The sequence below is a fragment of the Triturus cristatus genome, chromosome 2_2, assembly GCF_964204655.1.
Source record: "Triturus cristatus chromosome 2_2, aTriCri1.1, whole genome shotgun sequence".
NCBI lineage: Eukaryota > Metazoa > Chordata > Amphibia > Caudata > Salamandridae > Triturus > Triturus cristatus.
The window spans coordinates 860,145,302-860,169,753 of NC_140582.1; the positions used below are offsets into that span (position 1 = coordinate 860,145,302).

The following is a 24,452-nucleotide window of genomic DNA, read 5'->3' on the forward strand; positions in this document are numbered from 1 at the left end:
CTTGTTTTTGATTGTTAGGCTGAACCATTTAGGGGTCTAGCTTGTTTACCTAGCTGTTTGGATTTATGACTTTCTTGTTCTCCCGTGGTTAGGGCTTTTTGTCTTTAAAAGCATTTTTTTTGGATGACTGTTTAGCAGATTAGAGTGCGCAGCGAGACGTATTATGCTTCTCAGACCATCACTATTAGGTACTGCTCAGTCCCTTTGCCCTTCTTGGGTGGGGTTGGGGGTGGGGGGGGGGCTCAGGGGAGGGGGGGGTGGTGGTGGGGCAAGCAAGTACAGGATTATTGCAGGTAACTTGTATTGTAGTCCAGTAGGGAAAGACATGGTTGCTTTGTATTATCAGACAGGTTTAAATTTTGCTTTTCCTATTAACTTTGAGTCATGTAAGAAATGGGGTGAAACAAACAAAAAAGAGAGAACTGTCAATGGCCAACTTAAGAATTTGTTCTTGGAACATTTGTGGGCTGAATAATAAGCAAAAGAGGGATATGTGTGCTCATATTATTTATAGTATGCGAATAGATGTCCTCGGTTTGCAAGAGACACACGTGATATGGAATAATAGAAAATGGTTTAATGATCTGGGAATGCATCTTGTGGGATGCACGTGTCAAGGAACTACTACTAGGGCAGTGGCAGTTCTTATTAGAAAGGGGTTAGGGTCATGTAATCGTGTTAAAACTGATCAGTATGGAAGATGGGTCATAATAGATTTGTTTTTAGATGGTAAACAGCTAACTATTTGCTCAATATATGGCCCTAATTCTGACGACCCTGACCTTTTAAATTTTTTAAGTGTAGAATTAGCTGGATGGCCCACTCCAGTAGTACTGTGTGGGGACTTTAATATCCATATTGATGGAGATGTCAACATAAATTCAGAGATTCCTTATCTAGGGCTTAAGAAGAAGGTCTACAAGGCATTAAGAGGTTTAGCTATAGAGTCTGGTCTTTCTGATGTGGGGTTTGTAAAAAGAGATATGGCACCGGGATATACATTCTATTCAGCCCCACACCAGAAAGTGGTTCGCCTAGATTATTTTTTTGTTTCTTTGACACTTCTAAATAATATCACCTATGAGGTATTCCCGAGAATAATTTCAGATCACAACCCTATATTAATTGAGATTAAGCAAGGATTGGGTTCACCCCCGAAGATAAATTCCTGGACATTTGAACGTAAACTTTTGGCCGATCCATTGTATATTGAACATAGGTCCAAATGGATTAAACAATTTTTTGATATTAATCGTGGGACTGCCTCTACTCAAATGGTTTGGGATTCGTTTAAAGCCGCGGTCCGGGGAGAGACCCTGTCATATTCTATTAATAAACAAAGGTCCTCTCGGCTGAAACTTGTTACTTATCAGAAGGCTGTATTAGAGTGGGAGGCTAAATTAGTTTCCGCTATCATTGCAGCTCAAGATATTGAGCCTATTAAATCAACACTTGCCATACATAAGTCTAGGTTGTATGAGATCTTTGCTTCGAAACTGGCTGAGCAGGCCACAGTGTTTCGTTCCAAAGTTTATGAAGTGGGGGAAATGACAGGGCGGATCTTGGCTAAGAGGCTTAGGCAGCAGGAAGTATTTAATGCTGTGAGTGAGATTCAGGGCGACTCGGGTCAAATATACAGTCAACCTGAAGAAATTTTGGAGGTTTTTCGCTCATTTTATAGTAAACTTTATACGGAGGAAAATTTGTCGTATTCATCGGAGTCCCTGCTAAATTTTTGTGGGACTGACAACATCTCTAAGTTAACGGATGCTCAATCCGCAGCTCTAGATGTAGAAATTTCATGGGATGAGGTAGAGGCGGCTATTCTTTCGCTGGCTACCGGGAAAGCTATGGGGCCAGATGGTATACCATTGGAGTTTTATAGAGTGTTTAGACTTCTTTTGAAACAAGATTTTCTCCAGACCTGTGTAGAGGCTCAAAAAGCGGTTGTACCTCCATCTTGGAGTCAATCGATAATCATGGCTTTTCTTAAGAAAGGCAAACCTCATCTTTTTCCTTCATCTTTTAGACCGATATCGCTTATCAATGCCGATAGTAAAGTTTTTTCAAAGATCCTAGCATCTCGTATATCGGGGGTAGTCTCTACAATAGTATCGCCTCTGCAGCATGGCTTTATCCCTTATCGGGATACCTCGGACCATGTTAGGCATGTAATTACCTTAATGGACCGAGCCAAAGTGATGAGTTATGATCTAGGCATTACCCTGTTGGATGCCGAGAAGGCATTCGACAGGGTAGCCTGGTCATATCTCTGGGAGATGCTAGCAATGAAAGGGTTTGGCCCACTGATTATCCTTGCCTTAAAATCTCTTTATGTATCACCCACATCTTGTATAAAAATTGCCTCTAAATTCTGCTCTTTTTTCCATTTCTAGAGGTACCCGTCAGGGTTGTCCCTCCTCCCCACTTTTGTTCGCCCTTTATATAGATATATTTTTAAACAAACTGAATTCAGCATATGAAATACCTCCAGTCTCCGCTGCCAATATTAATTATAGAGCGCTTGCTTATGCTGATGATATTATAGTACTTACAACTGATATTTCGAAAGCTCTTCCAGTGGTTGAGGACTTGGCCACTCAGTTTGGGGCCTTCTCTGGCTACAAATTGAACATAGCGAAAACTCAAAACGTATTTATAGGTAAGACCCCCCCCCCCAATCGATTCCTTTAGTATCTGTAGCAACGTATTTGGGCATTCAAATTACATCCCCTGTATCAGATATTCCAGCTATAAACTTCAACCCGGTTCTTCAAAACGCAAACTATACACTTGAACGGATTGATCATCTTCACTTATCCTTATTTGGTCGGAATAACGTGTTAAAAATGATTATACCTCCAAAATTTCTTTACATGTTTCGATCTATTCCTCTTGAGTTTCCCTTGATTTTCTTTAAACAAGTGGAAAGATTGGTTTCCAGGTTTATCTGGGGCTATAAAAAACATTGTAGGTCATATAAAAAAATGATTTTACCGAAATCCAGGGGGGGGTGGGGAATTCCTCACTTTTTGTTCTACTATATTGCGTCTGTTTTACAGTTTATCTCTCCTTTGATTATTGGGGAAAAAGCAAGGATCCCTCAGAGCCACTCACCCTCAATATACGAACTCATAATGGGAGAGGAATGTCGCGGCTGTTTTCTTAAAAATATAGAACCAAGCTATCATAAAAAAATTAAATTTAAGACGCTGAAAGCAGCCTTCGGAGTATGGAAGATAGTTAGGCATCAACTGGGAATCATGAAATTGTTGATTTATACACCTCTTTCTGCCTCTAAAATATTTCCATCGGTTTTTAAGGAGGCAGTCATGTCTAGATGGCGAAACAAAGGAATTTACTGTGTGAATGACATATGGCAGAATGGCCGGTTACTTACCTTTTTGGAGTTAACGAAAAGATATAATCTTTCAATGCAGGATTATTTTAAATATTTACAGATTCATAGTTTTTTTTGCTCTCTGTCGATGCTGGAAGTATCTGGCTTTGTAAGGATCCCACTTATTGACAATTTGTTTGTTAAAAAACGGATTGGTTATTATTACAGAGCCCTTCTGGCCACCTGCTCAAATGATTTAACTGCTCATGCAGCAAGATGGGCTGAGAGGTTAGGTACTAAGGCTATATGCCTAGAAGAATCAATTGCTTTGGCTAATACGGTTCTGGTTACCGGTAGATCACGCACTCAGCACTATATGGCTGTGTATGATCTATATTATACGCCCTTAAAAATTTCAAAATGGGGTGCGACGGCGGGAACAGCATGCAACAGGTGTGGTTGTCAGGCCGCAGACTCGATACATATGTTCTTTGCCTGTCCGCGGTTAGCTCCCTTTTTGGAGGCAATACAGGCCTTTCTGAATTTAGTGCTTGGGTCTTCACTTATTCTAACTGGGGAACTTGTTTTAATTGGTGTGAACACAGATACACTGCCAGAGGGAAAACAAGCCTTCCTATTCATATCTATGGCTTTAACCAGGGCTTGTATTACTCAAGAATGGATTAACCGGAGGAGGAGCCTAGCGCGCATCCAAGATGGTCGCGTGAGCACAGGGCTCCCCGGACCCTTGCTGCTCCTCGGAATTTATCCTGAGAATATCCTGATGTGGTTTATGGAATCTGGCAGATGAAGACCGGCTGAGCACGTATCTCTTTTCAGAACTCGAATCGGACCTGGGAATCCTGAGTTGTCGTTGTTCGAACTTTTGGGACCCACCCGACGGAGGTGCCCGGGGCGAAGGTGATCCGTGGAGCCGTGTCGTAATTGAACAACAGCGGCCGCAGTGCGGTGCCAGTGGCCGCTCTACCACTTTCGGTTTCACTTTCGGACTTCAGGGGGCTGGCCGGCGAACGCACTTGATGTGGCGGGGTGTTTCCTTGGCCTCTGCGCGAGGCTTTGTCTCCACCTGCCACTAGTGTGCCCATCGCCTTGGGTCCCCCCGCACCGCTATATTGTGGTCTCTGGTGAGGCGCTGGTCTGCGGTGCCGTTGCCCCTACGACTCTTGATCGGCGGTCCCCTTCAGTGTCCGTGACCACATGGGGGGCAAGGGGGGCCCCGAGGGGCGTAAGACTAAGGCCTCCCTCCGCGGGGGACCGGTCCAGGCCAACAACATGGACCGCTACACTCAGGGCAGAGGGTCCCCTGGAGCGAACGGCCCCCCCCCGTACGCCGCCGGTGGTGGCACGACCGTCTCTCCGGAGCTTTCCCTGCAGGACATCATGGGCGCCATTGATGGCATCAGGGAAACCATCGCCACGCAATACGAGGCCCTGGCCCGTAAAATCGACACGGTGGCAATCGATGTCACCTTAATTCGGGCAGATCTCTCCAAAACTAACGAGAGGGTTCAGGCTCTTGATGCGCGGACCTCCACCCTTGGTGCGGATGTGTCGGACCTGCAGGCCGCGCTGGGTGACATCAAGGCGGTCAACGATCAGATGGCCCGGCGGCTGGAGGACTTCGAGGGACGGGCCCGACGCAACAACATCCGTGTCATAGGCGTACCGGAGTCCTCCGACAACCGCCCGGTTGACCTCCTGGTCGAGGAACTCATCCTCCAACAGTTGACCCCTGCAGGCCTAAGTAAGTTCTTTGCCGTGGAGCGGGCCCATCGAGTTCCGGGCGGTCGGCCACGGCCGGGGGCCCCCCCGAGGCCTATCGTGGCCAAACTGTTCCACTATAGGGACCGAGATGCGATTCTGCAGGCCTCACGGGTCCACGGCCCGGTTCGTCATGAGAACTCATCCATTAACTTTTATCCGGACTTTACCCAACTTGTCCAGAAACAGCGGATGGGATTCCAGGGGGTGAAGCGTCGTCTCCGTGAACTGGGCCTAAAGTACTCTATGCTCTACCCTGCAAAACTCCGAGTGGAACATGAGGATCGGACTGCCTTTTTTGACTCTCCTGTGGCCGTGAGTGACTGGCTGGACTCGCTGCCGGACAGAGGTGGCCGTCCCGGGCCCTCTGCAGGCGCCGAAGGTGACGGGTCCCCTTTGGAGTGACTTTTGGTCCTTGATTTTGCCATTTTGCACTGTTCAGCTGGGTTTTACTTCTTTTGTTCATTTTGTCTCACTAGGACCTGTGTGGGGGGCGGGCGGGGACGGGTCCCTTTCCTCCTCCGGTGTCTTTTCGTAGAATGGGGTTAGTAGGGCGACAGGCACACTGCAAGTTGGGGGGGTTTTTTGGCCCGCAGGGGTGCAGGGTGGGGGGAGTTGGATTTGGGGGGGGGGTTGGGGGGAAGGAGGGGTTGTTTTGCTGTGCGTTTTCTGTTTGCAGGGCGAGGTATTGACTTTTGTCCAGATTCGGGAACTGTGCTACTGACTGGGGGGCCTTTGATCTATTGGAGGGGATGGGGGGGGACGGGTTGAAACTGATGTCATGGAACGTCAATGGGTTGGGGGACCGTATCAAACGGGGTGTAGTACTGCAGTATTTGCGTCGTCTGACTCCTGATGTGGTGTTTATCCAGGAGACGCATCTGGTTGGTAATGTTTGTCATGCAATGAACAGGGGGGGGTACCGCCTCGTGGCCCATTCTGGTTTCACGACTGGTTCCAGGGGGGTGGGCATTCTCCTGCGATCCTCACTTCCGTTGGATATCACTAGGGTAGTCTCGGATGACAGAGGGCGCTATGTGTGTCTGACTGGGAGGTGGGAGGGGCAGCCCCTTTCCCTGGTCTCAGTTTACGTCCCCCCGGGCCTCCAGAACTCCACCTTCGCGGACCTGGGTCGAATGCTGCTTGAGCTTCCGGATAGTCTTTTGCTTATGGGCGGGGACTTTAATTCGGTGGTTTCGGGTGACCTGGATCGTCACCCACCCAGGGCCCTCCCCGCTGCCCAGGCATGGCTTGGTGGACTGTTGGAGACCTTCGGCCTGGTAGATAGTTGGAGATTAATGCATCCGACCCAATGTCAATACACCTTTCACTCTGGGGCGCATGGGAGTCTTTCTAGGTTAGACTATTTCCTTATGCCCGCGGCGCAGACTGGTCGGATTCGAGAGGTTAGGCACCTGGCGCGGGGTATCTCCGACCATTCCCCGCTGTGGCTGCTCTTTGACACCGAGTCGCGGTCTGCAGGGCGGATCGCTCCCATTAACCCGTGGTACCTGCGAGACCCTACGACTCGCGACAGCCTGGTTAAGGCTATGGACCAATACTTCCTTGAAAACGAGGGGTCGGTGTCGTCCGCAATGTCCCTGTGGGAAGCCTTTAAAACCGTAATCCGCGGACACGCCCTCTCCCAGATAGTGGTGGCTAAGAAGCTCAAGAGTGAGGCAGTGGTGAAGCTGGAGACTGACATCTCGGCGCTGGAGTCGGCCTTGGAGACGGGGGTCACTCCGGACGGGCTACATGCCCTCAGCCTGAAACAGTTTGAATACAGGTCTCTTGTCACTGACGCTGCCAAAACGATGTATAGGGAGCAGCAGGGTCGATTGTATGATGCCGGGGACAAGGCGGGAAAGTGATTGCGTGGCTGGATAAGAAGGAGAGAGTTAATCGTGTGGTCCCGGAGCTGCGTGTCTCGGATGGAGTGTGTGTGACTGAGCCTGGTGAGATTGTGGAATGTTTCGCTGACCACCTCCGGGCCGTGTACTCCCCGGTGACTGATAGGGATGAAGAAGACTCTCGCCTTCTGCTGAGGGATATTGCTTTGCCTTGCCTGTCCGACGACGACCGTGAACAGCTGGACGCCCCCTTGTCTGTGGATGAAATAGCAACTGCGATTCGGTCCCTTCGTTCGGGCAAGGCGATGGGTCCCAACGGTCTGCCTATTGAATTATATAAGTTGCGCCCGGATAAACTCGCGCCCTTTCTCCGTCGTATGTTTCAAGAGTCCCTTGAGGCAGGTTCCCTTCCTGACGACCAGCGTCTGGCTACGATAGTCGTGATCCCCAAGGACGGTAAGCCACGAGACCGCTGTGCCTCCTACAGGCCTATTTCACTGCTAAACGCAGAGCCTAAAATCCTGGCTAAAGTCCTTGCCAATCGTTTGTTGAGCGTCATCTGCGAGCTGATTCATCCTGATCAATGCGGCTTCATCCCTCATCGTAACACCGCTCTTAACTTGCGGCGTCTTCACGGCGCCCTCGCCAGGGCGGAGTACCTCTCCGAACCAGCCGTGCTGGTTTCTTTAGACGCCACAATGGCCTTTGACACCATCGAGTGGCCATTCCTCTGGGCTGTCTTGACCAAATTCGGCTTTGGGGAGGGATTTCTTGGCTGGGTGAAGCTTCTTTACACGGGACCCATGGCTCAGGTGGTGGTTAATGGGCGGGTCTCTCGGCCCTTCGCTCTCGGTAGGGGTACGAGGCAGGGGTGCCCATTGTCCCCTCTGCTCTTTGCTCTTGCCCTGGAGCCGCTCGCTGCTTGGCTCCGCTGGGAGCCCTCGATCAGAGGGATCCGGTGGGCCCCGGGCTTCGAGGATCGGGTCTCGTTGTATGCGGACGATATTCTCCTGTATCTCACCTCGCCGCGGCGGTCGCTTAATGTTCTCTTTGATGTTCTGACTTCCTTTGGGAGAAATTCGGGTCTAACGATCAACTGGTCTAAATCCTGTGTCTATCCTATCTCCGGTGACCCTCCTCTCTTGCCGCCTCGGCTTCCGATCCAATTATCTCTGTCCGGCTTCAAATACCTGGGGATATACGTCTCGTTGGACCCGGTGGCTCGCTATGAGCAGAATCTCCTGCTTCCACTTCGGCGTTTGAGGGAGGACACGGCTCGGTGGTGTAAGCTGCCCTTGTCCCCGCTGGGTCGGGCAGCACTGTTTAAAATGCTGTCCCTTCCCAGATTCCTCTATGCACTTCAGAACTCCTTCGATGTCATTCCTGTGTCCTACTTTCGGGAGGTGGAGAGCCTGCAGAGGAGACTGGTGTGGGACGGACGGGCGCGTATCGCTCTGGCAAAGCTTACTCTCCCCTGGTACGACGGGGGCATCGCGCTTCCCGACATTCGCAGGTATTATTGGGCCTCACAGCTATCGGCCATTAACCATGCCACGTATGCGCCTGGCTTGAATCCGGCGTATGAGATGGATAAATTCCTGCTTCCCGGCGGAAACTATAACAGGGCACTTTACTCCAGATCGGCTGGACGGACCCTTACGGGCCCTACTAAGATTGCGGTACGGATCTGGAAGGCGGCCAATGTAGCCATGGGCTGGAGTGACCGATTAACATGTGCTACTCCTCTGTTTGCCTCCGACCGACTGGGAAGCCTCTGGACAACGAAGGGGTTTGACCGTTGGGACACGATTGGTATTAGTAGAGTGGGAGACTTATGGATTAAGGGTGCGGTTAAAACATTCGCGGCGCTCCAGAGCGAATACGAACTTACGGAAAGGGAGTTCTTTCGCTACGCCCAGGTTCGGCATGCCCTGCTCTCGGTTTTTGGGGAGGGGACCAAGATCCCGGCTTCTTCGCCTCTCGAGGACCGCATACTCGATGGTCATGTCCCCGACAGTACTATCTCTTTAATTTATAAAAAACTTATCAATAATCGGGCTGACCTCTTGGTGCGCCTTCGGGAGGCGTGGACAGGGGATGGGGTGGAACTGGACGACGAGGACTGGCAGTCCGCACTGTCGTCCCCCAAGGAAGTGGCCATTCCAGCCCGTCTCCGCCTGGTCCAGCTAAAGATTCTCCACCGGGTGTATGTGACGGGTCCCCGTTTGGTCTCGATGGGATTTTCTGAAGACGGGCTCTGTAAGCGGGGATGTGGGCTCAGTGCCACCTTTCTCCATATCCTTTGGGAGTGCCGCAAGGTGGCGGAATACTGGCGCAGGGTTCATGTGGTCATGGGCCGGGTCACCGGGGTGGCGCTTCTGCCGGAGGTGCGTCGCTGTGTCCTGAATGTGTGGGAGCCCAATGATTATAACGCGGCTCAGACTCGGTGGGCGGCCCTGGGGAACATGATTGCCAAGAGAGATATAGCGCAGCTTTGGGGTTCCCAGCGGCCTCCCACCGTGTCTGTATGGAAGGAGAACATGGACTGGTGCATGTTCAGGGAGAAGACTGTGTATGTGGCCCGTGGTAAACCGGGGGCATGGAGTAGAATCTGGGGGCAATGGAACGCGTATCGTGGGGGTATCTGTACTCCCCCCCTAGTGGACACCGATATTGCTTTGTCCCCCTGACCCTTGATGGTTCCTTGCGACTTTTGGAACAACCGAATATAGACGTTCCTCTCCCGTAACCCCCCCCCGACCTATCAGTACTCCTTCCTCTTGATAGCTATTTGAAGGTCTGAAGTAGAGTCCCCCGGATGTAGCCTGACCCACACTTTTTGCCCTTATGCCTCGCCTTTTGTTTTTATTTGTTATTTATGTTAGTCCTATGTATCCTGCTTCCCTAGGACTATCCGGAGCCATGTACGGGGCTGGGCCCTGGGAGCCGACTACTGCCTTAACAACTGTATGATCCTTTCTGAATCTAGCGGCCGGCCCTGGTGGTTGTAGGCCCATGCTTGTAATTGATTTATTGTTCAATAAAATTTTCTGATACTCTTAAAAAAAAAAAAAAAAAAAAAAAAAAAGAATGGATTAACCCATCTCCTCCTTCATTTGAAGCGTGGAGAGCACGTCTCTTAGCCTCTTACAACATAGAGGAAGCTATTTACAGAACAAAAGGCAGAAGGAAACGATGTTTTGGTAGACAAATTTGGGACCCTGTTCGGCAATGGATTCAGGGGGAGCTGGCTTGAATATCATAAACTGTAAATGTATATTTCTTATTTCTGTGGAATGATTTCTTTTTTTGTAATGTTTTACGGCTATTCCTTATCCTCCTTTGTTATCTTTTCCTATGTATTTATTGTACTGGTAACTCTGTAGTAATCCTGTACGGCTTGCTAAAGAAGTGTAAAATGATAATAAAGAGTATAATTATGTGATGTGTAAAAAAAAAAAAAAAAAAAAAATGAAGTGTTGACGCGGGACAGGGCTTCTGCCATGAGCAGCTCGTGACTTCAAGAGGTGGCGGGAATCATTGCATCCCGTCCTGTGGCCCGCCTGCGGTCTTCACAATGGGCTTGGAACGTCAGTGGGGACCCAAGGATGCCAGAGGACAATTTTCCCACAACATGGCCTTCCATCTAGACATCGCACACCTTACCCCTAATATCGGGACTATTTCAGTTGTTGATCTTTCTTTCCCCCACAACACACCCAAATCCCTTTTGGTGAATTCTGGGACCTGTAGTATGCAGCTACGAACTACAGTGGGCGTGTTGCCAGGTGACCGTGGGGTGGAGCTGCTTAGCCAATGGGAGCACAGCAGGAGGTTAATTAAGGTGTGGGTGGAACCGTGTCATGTTTGCAGAGGCATCTGAGGAAGGCGCAGGAGCGCCGAAATGCATTATGCCTGAAGTGTCCCATTAAAGGCTTCCGACCGGACCCCCGTGTGGTCTCTTACTTCTCTTGAATCAGAGGGGTGTGTTTTGGATATTTTGCACGCGGGCCAGTGGCGTGCTAAAGAGGCCCCGTTCTGTAAAGAGGCCGGAGTTTTTGCTTGCTCTGCTGCTTTTTGACTTCAACCAAGGATTTGGTAACTCCGGCCCGCCTTGAAGTGTTGACGCGGGACAGGGCTTCTGCCATGAGCAGCTCGTGACTTCACGAGGTGGCGGGAATCATTGCATCCCATCCTGTGGCCCGCCTGCTGTCTTCACTATGGGCTTAGAACGTCAGTGGGGACCCAAGGATGCAAGAGGACAATTTTCCCACAACAAGGCCTTCCATCTAGGCATCGCACACCTTGCCCCTAATATCGGGACTATTTCAGTTGTTGATCTTTCTTTCCCCCACAACACAGCCAAATCCCTTTTGGTGAATGCTGGGACCTGTAGTATGCTGCTACGAACTACAGTGGGCGTGTTGTCAGGTGACCGTGGGGTGGAGCTCCTTAGCCAATGGGAGCACAGCAGGAGGTTAATTAAGGTGTGGGTGGAACCGTGTCATGTTTGCAGAGGCATCTGAGGAAGGCGCAGGAGCTCCGAAATGCATTATGCCTGAAGTGTCCCATTAAAGGCTTCCGACCGGACCCTCGTGTGGTCTCTTACTTCTCTTGAATCAGAGGGGTGTGTTTTGGATATTTTGCATGCGGGCCAGTGGCGTGCTAAAGAGGCCCCGTTCTGTAAAGAGGCCGGAGTTTTTGCTGGCTCTGCTGCCTTTTGACTTCAACCAAGGATTTGGTAACTCCGGCTCGCCTTGAAGTGTTGATGCGGGACAGTGCTTCTGCCATGAGCAGCTCGTGACTTCACGAGATGGCGGTAATCATTACATCCCGTCCTGTGGCCCGCCTGCTGTCTTCACAATGGGCTTAGAACGTCAGTGGGGACCCAAGGATGCCAGAGGACAATTTTCCCACAGCAAGGCCTTCCATCAAGACATCGCACACCTTGCCCCTAATATCGGGACTATTTCAGTTGTTGATCTTTCTTTCCCCCCACAACACGGCCAAATCCCTTTTGGTGAATTCTGGGACCTGTAGCATGCTGCTACGAACTACAGTGGGCGTGTTGTCAGGTGACCGTGGGGTGGAGCTCCTTAGCCAATGGGAGCACAGCAGGAGGTTAATTAAGGGGTGGGTGGAACCGTGTCATGTTTGCAGAGGCATCTTAGGAAGGCGCAGGAGCGCCGAAATGCATTATGCCTGAAGTGTCCCATTAAAGGCTTCCGACCGGACCCCCGTGTGGTCTCTTACTTCTCTTGAATCAGAGGGGTGTGTTTTGGATATTTTGCACGCGGGCCAGTGGCGTGCTAAAGAGGCCCCGTTCTGTAAAGAGGCCGGAGTTTTTGCTTGCTCTGCTGCTTTTTGACTTCAACCAAGGATTTGGTAACTCAGGCCCGCCTTGAAGTGTTGACGCGGGACAGGGCTTCTGCCATGAGCAGCTCGTGACTTCACGAGGTGGCGGGAATCATTGCATCCCGTCCTGTGGCCCGCCTGCTGTCTTCACAATGGGCTTAGAACGTCAGTGGGGACCCAAGGATGCCAGAGGACAATTTTCCCACAACAAGGCCTTCCATCTAGACATCGCACACCTTGCCCCTAATATCGGGACTATTTCAGTTGTTGATCTTTCTTTCCCCCCACAACACAGCCAAATCCCTTTTGGTGAATTCTGGGACCTGTAGTATGCTGCTACGAACTACAGTGGGCGTGTTGTCAGGTGACCGTGGGGTGGAGCTCCTTAGCCAATGGGAGCACAGCAGGAGGTTAATTAAGGTGTGGGTGGAACCGTGTCATGTTTGCAGAGGCATCTGAGGAAGGCGCAGGAGCGCCGAAATGCATTATGCCTGAAGTGTCCCATTAAAGGCTTCCGACCGGACCCCCGTGTGGTCTCTTACTTCTCTTGAATCAAAGGGGTGTGTTTTGGATATTTTGCACGCGGGGCAGGGGCGTGCTAAAGAGGCCCCGTTCTGTAAAGAGGCCAGAGTTTTTGCTGGCTCAGCTGCTTTTTGACTTCAACCAAGGATTTGGTAACTCCGGCCCGCCTTGAAGTGTTGACGCGGGACAGGGCTTCTGCCATGAGCAGCTCGTGACTTCACGAGGTGGCGGGAATCATTGCATCCTGTCCTGTGGCCCGCCTGCTGTCTTCACAATGGGCTTGGAACGTCAGTGGTGACCCAAGGATGCCAGAGGACAATTTTCCCACATCAAGGCCTTCCATCTAGACATCGCACACCTTGCCCCTAATATTGGGACTATTTCCGTTGTTGCTCTTTCTTTCCCCCCACAACACAGCCAAATCCCTTTTGGTGAATTCTGGGACCTGTAGTATGCTGCTACGAACTACAGTGGGCGTGTTGCCAGGTGAACGTGGGGTGGAGCTCCTTAGCCAATGGGAGCACAGCAAGAGGTTAATTAAGCTGTGGGTGGAACCGTGTCATGTTTGCAGAGGCATCTGAGGAAGGCGCAGGAGCGCCAAAATGCATTATGCCTGAAGTGTCCCATTAAAGGCTTCCGACCGGACCCCCGTGTGGTCTCTTACTTCTCTTGAATCAGAGGGGTGTGTTTTGGATATTTTGCACGCAGGCCAGTGGCGTGCTAAAGAGGCCCCGTTCTGTAAAGAGGCCGGAGTTTTTGCTGGCTCTGCTGCTTTTTGACTTCTACCAAGGAATTGGTCACTCCGGCGCGCCTTGAAGTGTTGACGCGGGACAGGGCTTCTGCCATGAGCAGCTCGTGACTTCACGAGGTGGCGGGAATCATTGCATCCCGTCCTGTGGCCCGTCTGCTGTCTTCACAATGGGCTTGGAACGTCAGTGGGGACCCAGGATGCCAGAGGACAATTTTCCCACAACAAGGCCTTCCATCTAGACATCGCACACCTTGCCCCTAATATCGGGACTATTTCAGTTGTTGATCTTTCTTTTCCCCCACAACACAGCCAAATCCCTTTTGGTCAATTCTGGGACCTGTAGTATGCTGCTACGAACTACAGTGGGCGTGTTGTCAGGTGACCGTGAGGTGGAGCTCCTTAGCCAATGGGAGCACAGCAGGAGGTTAATTAAGGTGGGGGTGGAACCGTGTCATGTTTGCAGAGGCATCTGAGGAAGGCGCAGGAGCGCCAAAATGCATTATGCCTGAAGTGTCCCATTAAAGGCTTCCGACCGGACCCCCGTGTGGTCTCTTACTTCTCTTGAATCAGAGGGGTGTGTTTTGGATATTTTGCACGCGGGCAGTGGCGTGCTAAAGAGGCCCCGTTCTGTAAAGAGGCCGGAGTTTTTGCTGGCTCTGCTGCTTTTTTACTTCAACCAAGGATTTGGTAACTCCGGCCCGCCTTGAAGTGTTGACGAGGGACAGGGCTTCTGCCATGAGCAGCTCGTGACTTCACGTGGTGGCGGGAATCATTGCATCCCGTCCTGTGGCCCGCCTGCTGTCTTCACAATGGGCTTAGAACGTCAGTGGGGACCCAAGGATGCCAGAGGACAATTTTCCCACAACAAGGCCTTCCATCTAGACATCGCACACCTTGCCCCTAATATCGGGACTATTTCAGTTGTTGATCTTTCTTTCCCCCCACAACACAGCCAAATCCCTTTTGGTGAATTCTGGGACCTGTAGTATGCTGCTACGAACTACAGTGGGCGTGTTGTCAGGTGACCGTGGGGTGGGGCTCCTTAGCCAATGGGAGCACAGCAGGAGGTTAATTAAGGTGTGGGTGGAACCGTGTCATGTTTGCAGAGGCATCTGAGGCAGGAGCGCCGAAATGCATTATGCCTGAAGTGTCCCATTAAAGGCTTCCGACCGGACCCCCGTGTGGTCTCTTACTTCTCTTGAATCAGAGGGGTGTGTTTAGGATATTTTGCACGCGGGCCAGTGGCGTGCTAAAGAGGCCCCGTTCTGTAAAGAGGCCTGAGTTTTTGCTGGCTCTGCTGCTTTTTGACTTCAAACAAGGATTTGGTAACTCCGGCCCACCTTGAAGTGTTAACGCGGGACAGGGCTTCTGCCATGAGCAGCTCGTGACTTCACGAGGTGGCGGGAATCATTGCATCCCGTCCTGTGGCCCGCCTGCTGTCTTCACAATGGCCTTAGAACGTCAGTGGGGACCCAAGGATGCCAGAGGACAATTTTCCCACAACAAGGCCTTCCATCTAGACATCGCACACCTTGTCCCTAATATCGGGACTATTTCAGTTGTTGATCTTTCTTTCCCCCCACAACACAGCCAAATCCCTTTTGGTGAATTCTGGGACCTGTAGTATGCTGCTACGAACTACAGTGGGCGTGTTGTCAGGTGACCGTGGGGTGGAGCTCCTTAGCCAATGGGAGCACAGCAGGAGGTTAATTAAGGTGTGGGTCGAACCGTGTCATGTTTGCAGAGGCATCTGAGGAAGGCGCAGGAGCGCCGAAATGCATTATGCCTGAAGTGTCCCCTTAAAGGCGTCCGACCGGACCCCCGTGTGGTCTCTTACTTCTCTTGAATCCGAGGGGTGTGTTTTGGATATTTGGATATATATATATATATATATATATATATATATATATATATATATATATATATATATATATATATATATATATATATATATATATATAAAGGTTGCCCTTGCTCGGGGAAGCACACACGGTGGGTATTCGCTTCTTTATTGGAGGTTGCAGCGGGATGAGCAGGAGAACATCCAGAGCTGTTACCATCACCTAACGCGTTTCGGGCATGCGCCCTTGTTCACAGGTGTCTTTGGGGGTGATGTTGATGCATTGCGGCACTTTTCACTTCGGAATTTTATATTACACCCGCCCATGTGGGCGTGCCGAAAATGCTCCCAGTTGCACAGATTCATGGTACTTATAGTCCAGTCCCAAGTGGGTTCACCCCAATTTAAAAACAAAATAGAACCCCAGTGGATTGATGAAATGTTCACTGCGCATACCGTCGCTCTTCTCTATCCTCCAAACGGAGCCCCACCGTCCAGAACAATGACTCGTCTCCGGCGTCACATTGGTCCACTTCTCGTAGCAGTGCTCCCCCACGGCCGGACCAGCCGTAAAATATGAGAAGAAAAAGGTTGCCCTTGCTCGGGGAAGCACACACGGTGGGTATTCGCTTCTTTATTGGAGGTTGCGGCGGGATGAGCAGGAGAACATCCAGAGCTGTTACCATCACCTAACGCGTTTCGGGCATGCGCCCTTGTTCACAGGTGTATTTGGGGGTGATGTTGATGCATTGCGGCACTTTTCACTTCGGGATTTTATATTACACTGCCCATGAGGGCGTGCCGAAAATGCTCCCAGTTGCACAGATTCATGGTACTTATAGTCCAGTCCCAAGTGGGTTCACCCCAATTTAAAAACAAAATAGAACCCCAGTGGGTTGATGAAATGTTCACTGCGCATACCGTCGCTCTTCTCTATCCTCCAAACGGAGCCCCACCGTCCAGAACAATGACTCGTCTCCGGCGTCACATTGGTCCACTTCTCGTAGCAGTGCTCCCCCACGGCCGGACCAGCCGTAAAATATGAGAAGAAAAAGGTTGCCCTTGCTCGGGGAAGCACACACGGTGGGTATTCGCTTCTTTATTGGAGGTTGCGGCGGGATGAGCAGGAGAACATCCAGAGCTGTTACCATCACCTAACGCGTTTCGGACATGCGCCCTTGTTCACAGGTGTCTTTGGGGGTGATGTTGATGCATTGCAGCACTTTTCACTTCGGGATTTTATATTACACCCGCCCATGTGGGCGTGCCGAAAATGCTCCCAGTTGCACAGATTCATGGTACTTATAGTCCAGTCCCAAGTGGGTTCACCCCAATTTAAAAACAAAATAGAACCCCAGTGGGTTGATGAAATGTTCACTGCGCATACCGTCGCTCTTCTCTATCCTCCAAACGGAGGCCCACCGTCCAGAACAATGACTCGTCTCTGGCGTCACATTGGTCCACTTCTCGTAGCAGTGCTCCCCCACGGCCGGACCAGCCGTAAAATATAAGAAGAAAAAGGTTGCCCTTGCTCGGGGAAGCACACACAGTGGGTATTCGCTTCTTTATTGGAGGTTGCGGCGGGATGAGCAGGAGAACATCCAGAGCTGTTACCATCACCTAACGCGTTTCGGGCATGCGCCCTTGTCCACAGGTGTCTTTGGGGGTGATGTTGATGCATTGCGGCACTTCTCACTTCGGGGATTTTATATTACACCCGCCCATGTGGGCGTGCCGAAAATGCTCCCAGTTGCACAGATTCATGGTACTTCTAGTCCAGTCCCAAGTGGGTTCACCCCAATTTAAAAACAAAATAGAACCCCAGTGGGTTGATGAAATGTTCACTGCGCATACCGTCGCTCTTCTCTATCCTCCAAACGGAGCCCCACCATCCAGAACAATGACTTATCTCCGGCGTCACATTGGTCCACTTCTCGTAGCGGTGCTCCCCCACGGCCGGACCAGCCGTAAAATATGAGAAGAAAAAGGTTGCCCTTGCTCGGGGAAGCACACACGGTGGGTATTCGCTTCTTTATTGGAGGTGGCGGCGGGATGAGCAGGAGAACATCCAGAGCTGTTACCATCACCTAACGCGTTTCGGGCATGCGCCCTTGTTCACAGGTGTCTTTGGGGGTGATGTTGATGCATTGCGGCACTTTTCACTTCGGAATTTTATATTACACCCGCCCATGTGGGCGTGCCGAAAATGCTCCCAGTTGCACAGATTCATGGTACTTATAGTCCAGTCCCAAGTGGGTTCACCCCAATTTAAAAACAAAATAGAACCCCAGTGGATTGATGAAATGTTCACTGCGCATACCGTCGCTCTTCTCTATCCTCCAAACGGAGCCCCACCGTCCAGAACAATGACTCGTCTCCGGCGTCACATTGGTCCACTTCTCGTAGCAGTGCTCCCCCACGGCCGGACCAGCCGTAAAATATGAGAAGAAAAAGGTTGCCCTTGCTCGGGGAAGCACACACGGTGGGTATTCGCTTCTTTATTGGAGGTTGCGGCGGGATGAGCAGGAGAACATCCAGAGCTGTTACCATCACCTAACGCGTTTCGGGCATGCGCCCTTGTTCACAGGTGTCTTTGGGGGTGATGTTGATGCATTGCAGCACTTTTCACTTCGGGATTTTATATTACACCCGCCCATGTGGGCGTGCCGAAAATGCTCCCAGTTGCACAGATTCATGGTACTTATAGTCCAGTCCCAAGTGGGTTCACCCCAATTTAAAAACAAAATAGAACCCCAGTGGGTTGATGAAATGTTCACTGCGCATACCGTCGCTCTTCTCTATCCTCCAAACGGAGCCCCACCGTCCAGAACAATGACTCGTCTCTGGCGTCACATTGGTCCACTTCTCGTAGCAGTGCTCCCCCACGGCCGGACCAGCCGTAAAATATGAGAAGAAAAAGGTTGCCCTTGCTCGGGGAAGCACACACAGTGGGTATTCGCCTCTTTATTGGAGGTTGCGGCGGGATGAGCAGGAGAACATCCAGAGCTGTTAGCATCACCTAACGCGTTTCGGGCATGCGCCCTTGTTCACAGGTGTCTTTGGGGGTGATGTTGATGCATTGCGGCACTTTTCACTTCGGGATTTTATATTACACCCGCCCATGTGGGCGTGCCGAAAATGCTCCCAGTTGCACAGATTCATGGTACTTATAGTCCAGTCCCAAGTGGGTTCACCCCAATTTAAAAACAAAATAGAACCCCAGTGGATTGATGAAATGTTCACTGCGCATACCGTCGCTCTTCTCTATCCTCCAAACGGAGCCTCACCGTCCAGAACAATGACTCGTCTCCGGCGTCACATTGGTCCAGTTCTCGTAGCAGTGCTCCCCCACGGCCGGACCAGCCGTAAAATATGAGAAGAAAAAGGTTGCCCTTGCTCGGGGAAGCCCACACGGTGGGTATTCGCTTCTTTATTGGAGGTTGCGGCGGGATGAGCAGGAGAACATCCAGAGCTGTTACCATCACCTAACGCGTTTCGGGCATGCGCCCTTGTTCACAGGTGTCTTTGGGGGTAATGTTGATGCATTGCGGCACTTTTCACTTCGGGGATTTTATATTACACCCGCCCATGTGGGCGTGCCGAAAATGCTCCCAGTTGCACAGATTCATGGTACTTCTAGTCCAGTCCCAAGTGGGTTCACCCCAATTTAAAAACAAAATAGAACCCCAGTGGGTTGATGAAATGTTCACTGCGCATACCGTCGCTCTTCTCTATCCTCCAAACGGAGCCCCACCGTCCAGAACAATGACTCGTCTCCGGCGTCACATTGGTCCACTTCTCGTAGCGGTGCTCCCCCACGGCCGGACCAGCCGTAAAATATGAGAAGAAAAAGGTTGCCCTTGCTCGGGGAAGCACACACGGTGGGTATTCGCTTCTTTATTGGAGGTTGCGGCGGGATGAGCAGGAGAACATCCAGAGCTGTTACCATCACCTAACGCGTTTCGGGCATGCGCCCTTGTTCACAGGTGTCTTTGGGGGTGATGTTGATGCATTGCGGCACTTTTCACTTCGGAATTTTATATTACACCCGCCCATGTGGGCGTGCCGAAAATGCTCCCAGTTGCACAGATTCATGGTACTTATAGTCCAGTCCCAAGTGGGTTCACCCCAATTTAAAAACAAAATAGAACCCCAGTGGATTGATGAAATGTTCACTGCGCATACCGTCGCTCTTCTCTATCCTCCAAACGGAGCCCCACCGTCCAGAACAATGACTCGTCTCCGGCGTCACATTGGTCCACTTCTCGTAGCAGTGCTCCCCCACGGCCGGACCAGCCGTAAAATATGAGAAGAAAAAGGTTGCCCTTGCTCGGGGAAGCACACACGGTGGGTATTCGCTTCTTTATTGGAGGTTGCGGCGGGATGAGCAGGAGAACATCCAGAGCTGTTACCATCACCTAACGCGTTTCGGGCAAGCGCCCTTGTTCACAGGTGTCTTTGGGGGTGATGTTGATGCATTGCAGCACTTTTCACTTCGGGATTTTATATTACACCCGCCCATGTGGGCGTGCCGAAAATGCTCCCAGTTGCACAGATTCATGGTACTTATAGTCCAGTCCCAAGTGGGTTCACCCCAATTTAAAAACAAAATAGAACCCCAGTGGGTTGATGAAATGTTCACTGCGCATACCGTCGCTCTTCTCTATCCTCCAAACGGAGCCCCACCGTCCAGAACAATGACTCGTCTCTGGCGTCACATTGGTCCACTTCTCGTAGCAGTGCTCCCCCACGGCCAGACCAGCCGTAAAATATGAGAAGAAAAAGGTTGCCCTTGCTCGGGGAAGCACACACAGTGGGTATTCGCCTCTTTATTGGAGGTTGCGGCGGGATGAGCAGGAGAACATCCAGAGCTGTTAGCATCACCTAACGCGTTTCGGGCATGCGCCCTTGTTCACAGGTGTCTTTGGGGGTGATGTTGATGCATTGCGGCACTTTTCACTTCGGGATTTTATATTACACCCGCCCATGTGGGCGTGCCGAAAATGCTCCCAGTTGCACAGATTCATGGTACTTATAGTCCAGTCCCAAGTGGGTTCACCCCAATTTAAAAACAAAATAGAACCCCAGTGGGTTGATGAAATGTTCACTGCGCATACCGTCGCTCTTCTCTATCCTCCAAACGGAGCCCCACCGTCCAGAACAATGACTCGTCTCCGGCGTCACATTGGTCCACTTCTCGTAGCAGTGCTCCCCCACGGCCGGACCAGCCGTAAAATATGAGAAGAAAAAGGTTGCCCTTGCTCGGGGAAGCACACACGGTGGGTATTCGCTTCTTTATTGGAGGTTGCGGCGGGATGAGCAGGAGAACATCCAGAGCTGTTACCATCACCTAACGCGTTTCGGGCATGCGCCCTTGTTCACAGGTGTCTTTGGGGGTGATGTTGATGCATTGCGGCACTTTTCACTTCGGGATTTTATATTACACCCGCCCATGTGGGCGTGCCGAAAATGCTCCCAGTTGCACAGATTCATGGTACTTATAGTCCAGTCCCAAGTGGGTTCACCCCAATTTAAAAACAAAATAGAACCCCAGTGGGTTGATGAAATGTTCACTGCGCATACCATCGCTCTTCTCTATCCTTCAAACGGAGCCCCACCGTCCAGAACAATGACTCGTCTCTGGCGTCACATTGGTCCACTTCTCGTAGCAGTGCTCCCCCACGGCCGGACCAGCCGTAAAATATGAGAAGAAAAAGGTTGCCCTTGCTCGGGGAAGCACACACAGTGGGTATTCGCTTCTTTATTGGAGGTTGCGGCGGGATGAGCAGGAGAACATCCAGAGCTGTTACCATCACCTAACGCGTTTCGGGCATGCGCCCTTGTTCACAGGTGTCTTTGGGGGTGATGTTGATGCATTGCGGCACTTTTCACTTCGGGATTTTATATTACACCCGCCCATGTGGGCGTGCCGAAAATGCTCCCAGTTGCACAGATTCATGGTACTTATAGTCCAGTCCCAAGTGGGTTCACCCCAATTTAAAAACAAAATAGAACCCCAGTGGGTTGATGAAATGTTCACTGCGCATACCGTCGCTCTTCTCTATCCTCCAAACGGAGCCCCACCGTCCAGAACAATGACTCGTCTCCGGCGTCACATTGGTCCACTTCTCGTAGCAGTGCTCCCCCACGGCCGGACCAGCCGTAAAATATGAGAAGAAAAAGGTTGCCCTTGCTCGGGGAAGCACACACGGTGGGTATTCGCTTCTTTATTGGAGGTTGCGGCGGGATGAGCAGGAGAACATCCAGAGCTGTTACCATCACCTAACGCGTTTCGGGCATGCGCCCTTGTTCACAGGTGTCTTTGGGGGTGATGTTGATGCATTGCGGCACTTTTCACTTCGGGATTTTATATTACACCCGCCCATGTGGGCGTGCCGAAAATGCTCCCAGTTGCACAGATTCATGGTACTTATAGTCCAGTCCCAAGTGGGTTCACCCCAATTTAAAAACAAAATAGAACCCCAGTGGGTTGATGAAATGTTCACTGCGCATACCGTCGCTCTTCTCTATCCTTCAAACGGAGCCCCACCGTCCAGAACAATGACTCGTCTCCGGCGTCACATTGGTCCACTTCTCGTAGCAGTGCTCCCCCACAGCCGGACCAGCCGTAAAATATGAGAAGAAAAAGGTTGCCCTTGCTCGGGGAAGCACACACGGTGGGTATTCGCTTCTTTATTGGAGGTTGCGGCGGGATGAGCAGGAGAACATCCAGAGCTGTTACCATCACCTAACACGTTTCGGGCATGCGCCCTTGTTCACAGGTGTCTTTGGGGGTGATGTTGATGCATTGCGGCACTTTTCACTTCTGGATTTTATATTACACCCGCCCATGTGGGCGTGCCGAAAATGCTCCCTGTTGCACAGATTCATGGTACTTATAGTCCAGTCCCAAGTGGGTTCACCCCTATTTTGTTTTTAAATTGGGGTGAACCCCAACATCACCCCCAAAGACACCTGTGAACAAGGGCGCATGCCCGAAACGCGTTAGGTGATGGTAACAGCTCTGGATGTTCTCCTGCTCATCCCGCCGCAACCTCCAATAAAGAAGCGAATACCCACCATGTGTGCTTCCCCGAGCAAGGGCAACCTTTTTCTTCTCATATATATATATATATATATATATATATATATATATATATATATATATATATACACATATATATATATATATATATATATCTCATCACCAGTGGCTTACCTGGCATGCTCAAATCCTCTATATAAATCTAAGCTCAAGTATCCTAAAAGGAAATATATCGTAGAATGCAGATGCATAAAGTTGGTTTAGAGGCAGTTTATACGTTGATAAGATGAGTGCCTTTTTTGAAGGTAAACAGATACAAAGGTGAACAGTGAACAAAATAATCAGCTTGTTTCTGTTTTAAAGTTTTTAAAAGTATCTGATCAATTTTCTAAATTTCTATCATCACGTTTTCATTTGATTTTGTTAAAATCATACATTCAAGAAATGAATATGTACAGGTCTTCTTTCTATATTACCTGTCTGACAGTATCACCTTCCTGGTTGCTAACCGTTATAACTTTGTCTTCACTTCCCAGTGCAAGAAGATTTTGAGAGCTCCAACAACCACACGTTATCCGCTTAGTATGTTTACCTAAAATAAAAATAGATAAATTAACTGCTGTAAAAGAACAGAAAACCAAATTTAAAAATATATATTCACTACAGATGTTCCTACTGTATCATCCAATAATAATAGTTGTCTATTATATAAAAATATTGATTTTATACAGGTCATTTTACATAATCAGCTAGTGTAGCGGTAGTTTATGTTGAGGTGATAGTTAATACAGTATTGTATGAGGTTAGGTGTCTTCATATGTTCCATTAGTTCCTGCAACAATCGGTGTTCTTATGCAGGAAAGACAATATCTGTATTTTGTCATGGAAGACTATATACGAACACCAAAATTTGCTGTTGCACAAAAGCAGCGCCAACTTTGGCAAACTAAATATACTGGTATCTGCTGCATTCATTCCTACACAGGGAAATGGATAGAACACAGTTACAATATGTAATACAGTGCTAAATATCAAGTTGGTGCAAATTAAAATCACATGGGTAAACATTTCCATCAAACCCATGCAGCATCTGGGTTCTTCATCTCCTTCCGACCTCTGTTAACATTACACAAACCTTAGATGTAGATAACACCAGAGCTTCAATTCCTGCACCACAAGCTCTTACTGTAGCTCACAGCAAAACGTTTTAAACTCCTGCCCTTGATCCTCATATACCACATCTTCTAATCTTGGAGAATAACATACTTTACAGCTTTGGGCAAAACACAATCAATTTCCCATAAGCTGAATTCAAATGAGTTCTCTAAGTGTATGCTGGAATGCAAGTGTATATGTATGTCGGGGTGCACACCGTGATACTGCCAGTGCGTTGTATTCATGACAGTGCAACTATTGCCACCCTACAACAATGCGTTTAGCACCGTAGAAGCCTGGAACTGTAAGAAAAATGTGTCCAAATATCAAACAAACATAATGCAATTTTTTTCCTAGGAGCCAAACAATTTAATTGCTGTGTCCTCAACAATGGTAATGTGAGTCAGAGGTTGCAAGCAAAAAGGGTCGCAACAGGTGGCCCAGAGTTCGCAAGTGAGTTCCCGGACAACACCTAATGACATCCATTGCTTCTACTATGTAGACAGCTGGTACGATTTTGGTAGGTGGACACCATTTTGCTTTGACTGTTAAGAAAGCCCAAGCGCAAGGGTGTTAATGCCTAGTGAATAAAATATACTCATAAGTGCAACTGCTCCTTTTCACCTTAAGCTTGTTTGAACTGTGATTGATGAATGCAATATTTGCTATACCAAGAAGGATATATCATACATCAAAACATAGTGAATTTTTTTATCTTTTTAATGGCCCACTGTGAGAAAGTGCCCTCTTTATGCATGGCTGCCTCTACTTTTTGCTGAACTGCTGATTTACTTTGACTAAGTGTGCCCTGG

General features: G+C 49.8%; 1 protein-coding gene across 1 annotated transcript in view; it reads right to left on the reverse strand.

Moving 5' to 3' along the window:
* Nucleotides 1–24,452, reverse strand: part of WDR19 (WD repeat domain 19) — a 992,607-nt gene that overhangs the window by 855,449 nt on the left and 112,706 nt on the right. The window contains exon 6 of the mRNA XM_085642250.1: nucleotides 22,962–23,077. Coding sequence (XP_085498376.1) covers nucleotides 22,962–23,077 — 116 coding nt within the window. The remainder of the gene's footprint in view (nucleotides 1–22,961; nucleotides 23,078–24,452) is intronic.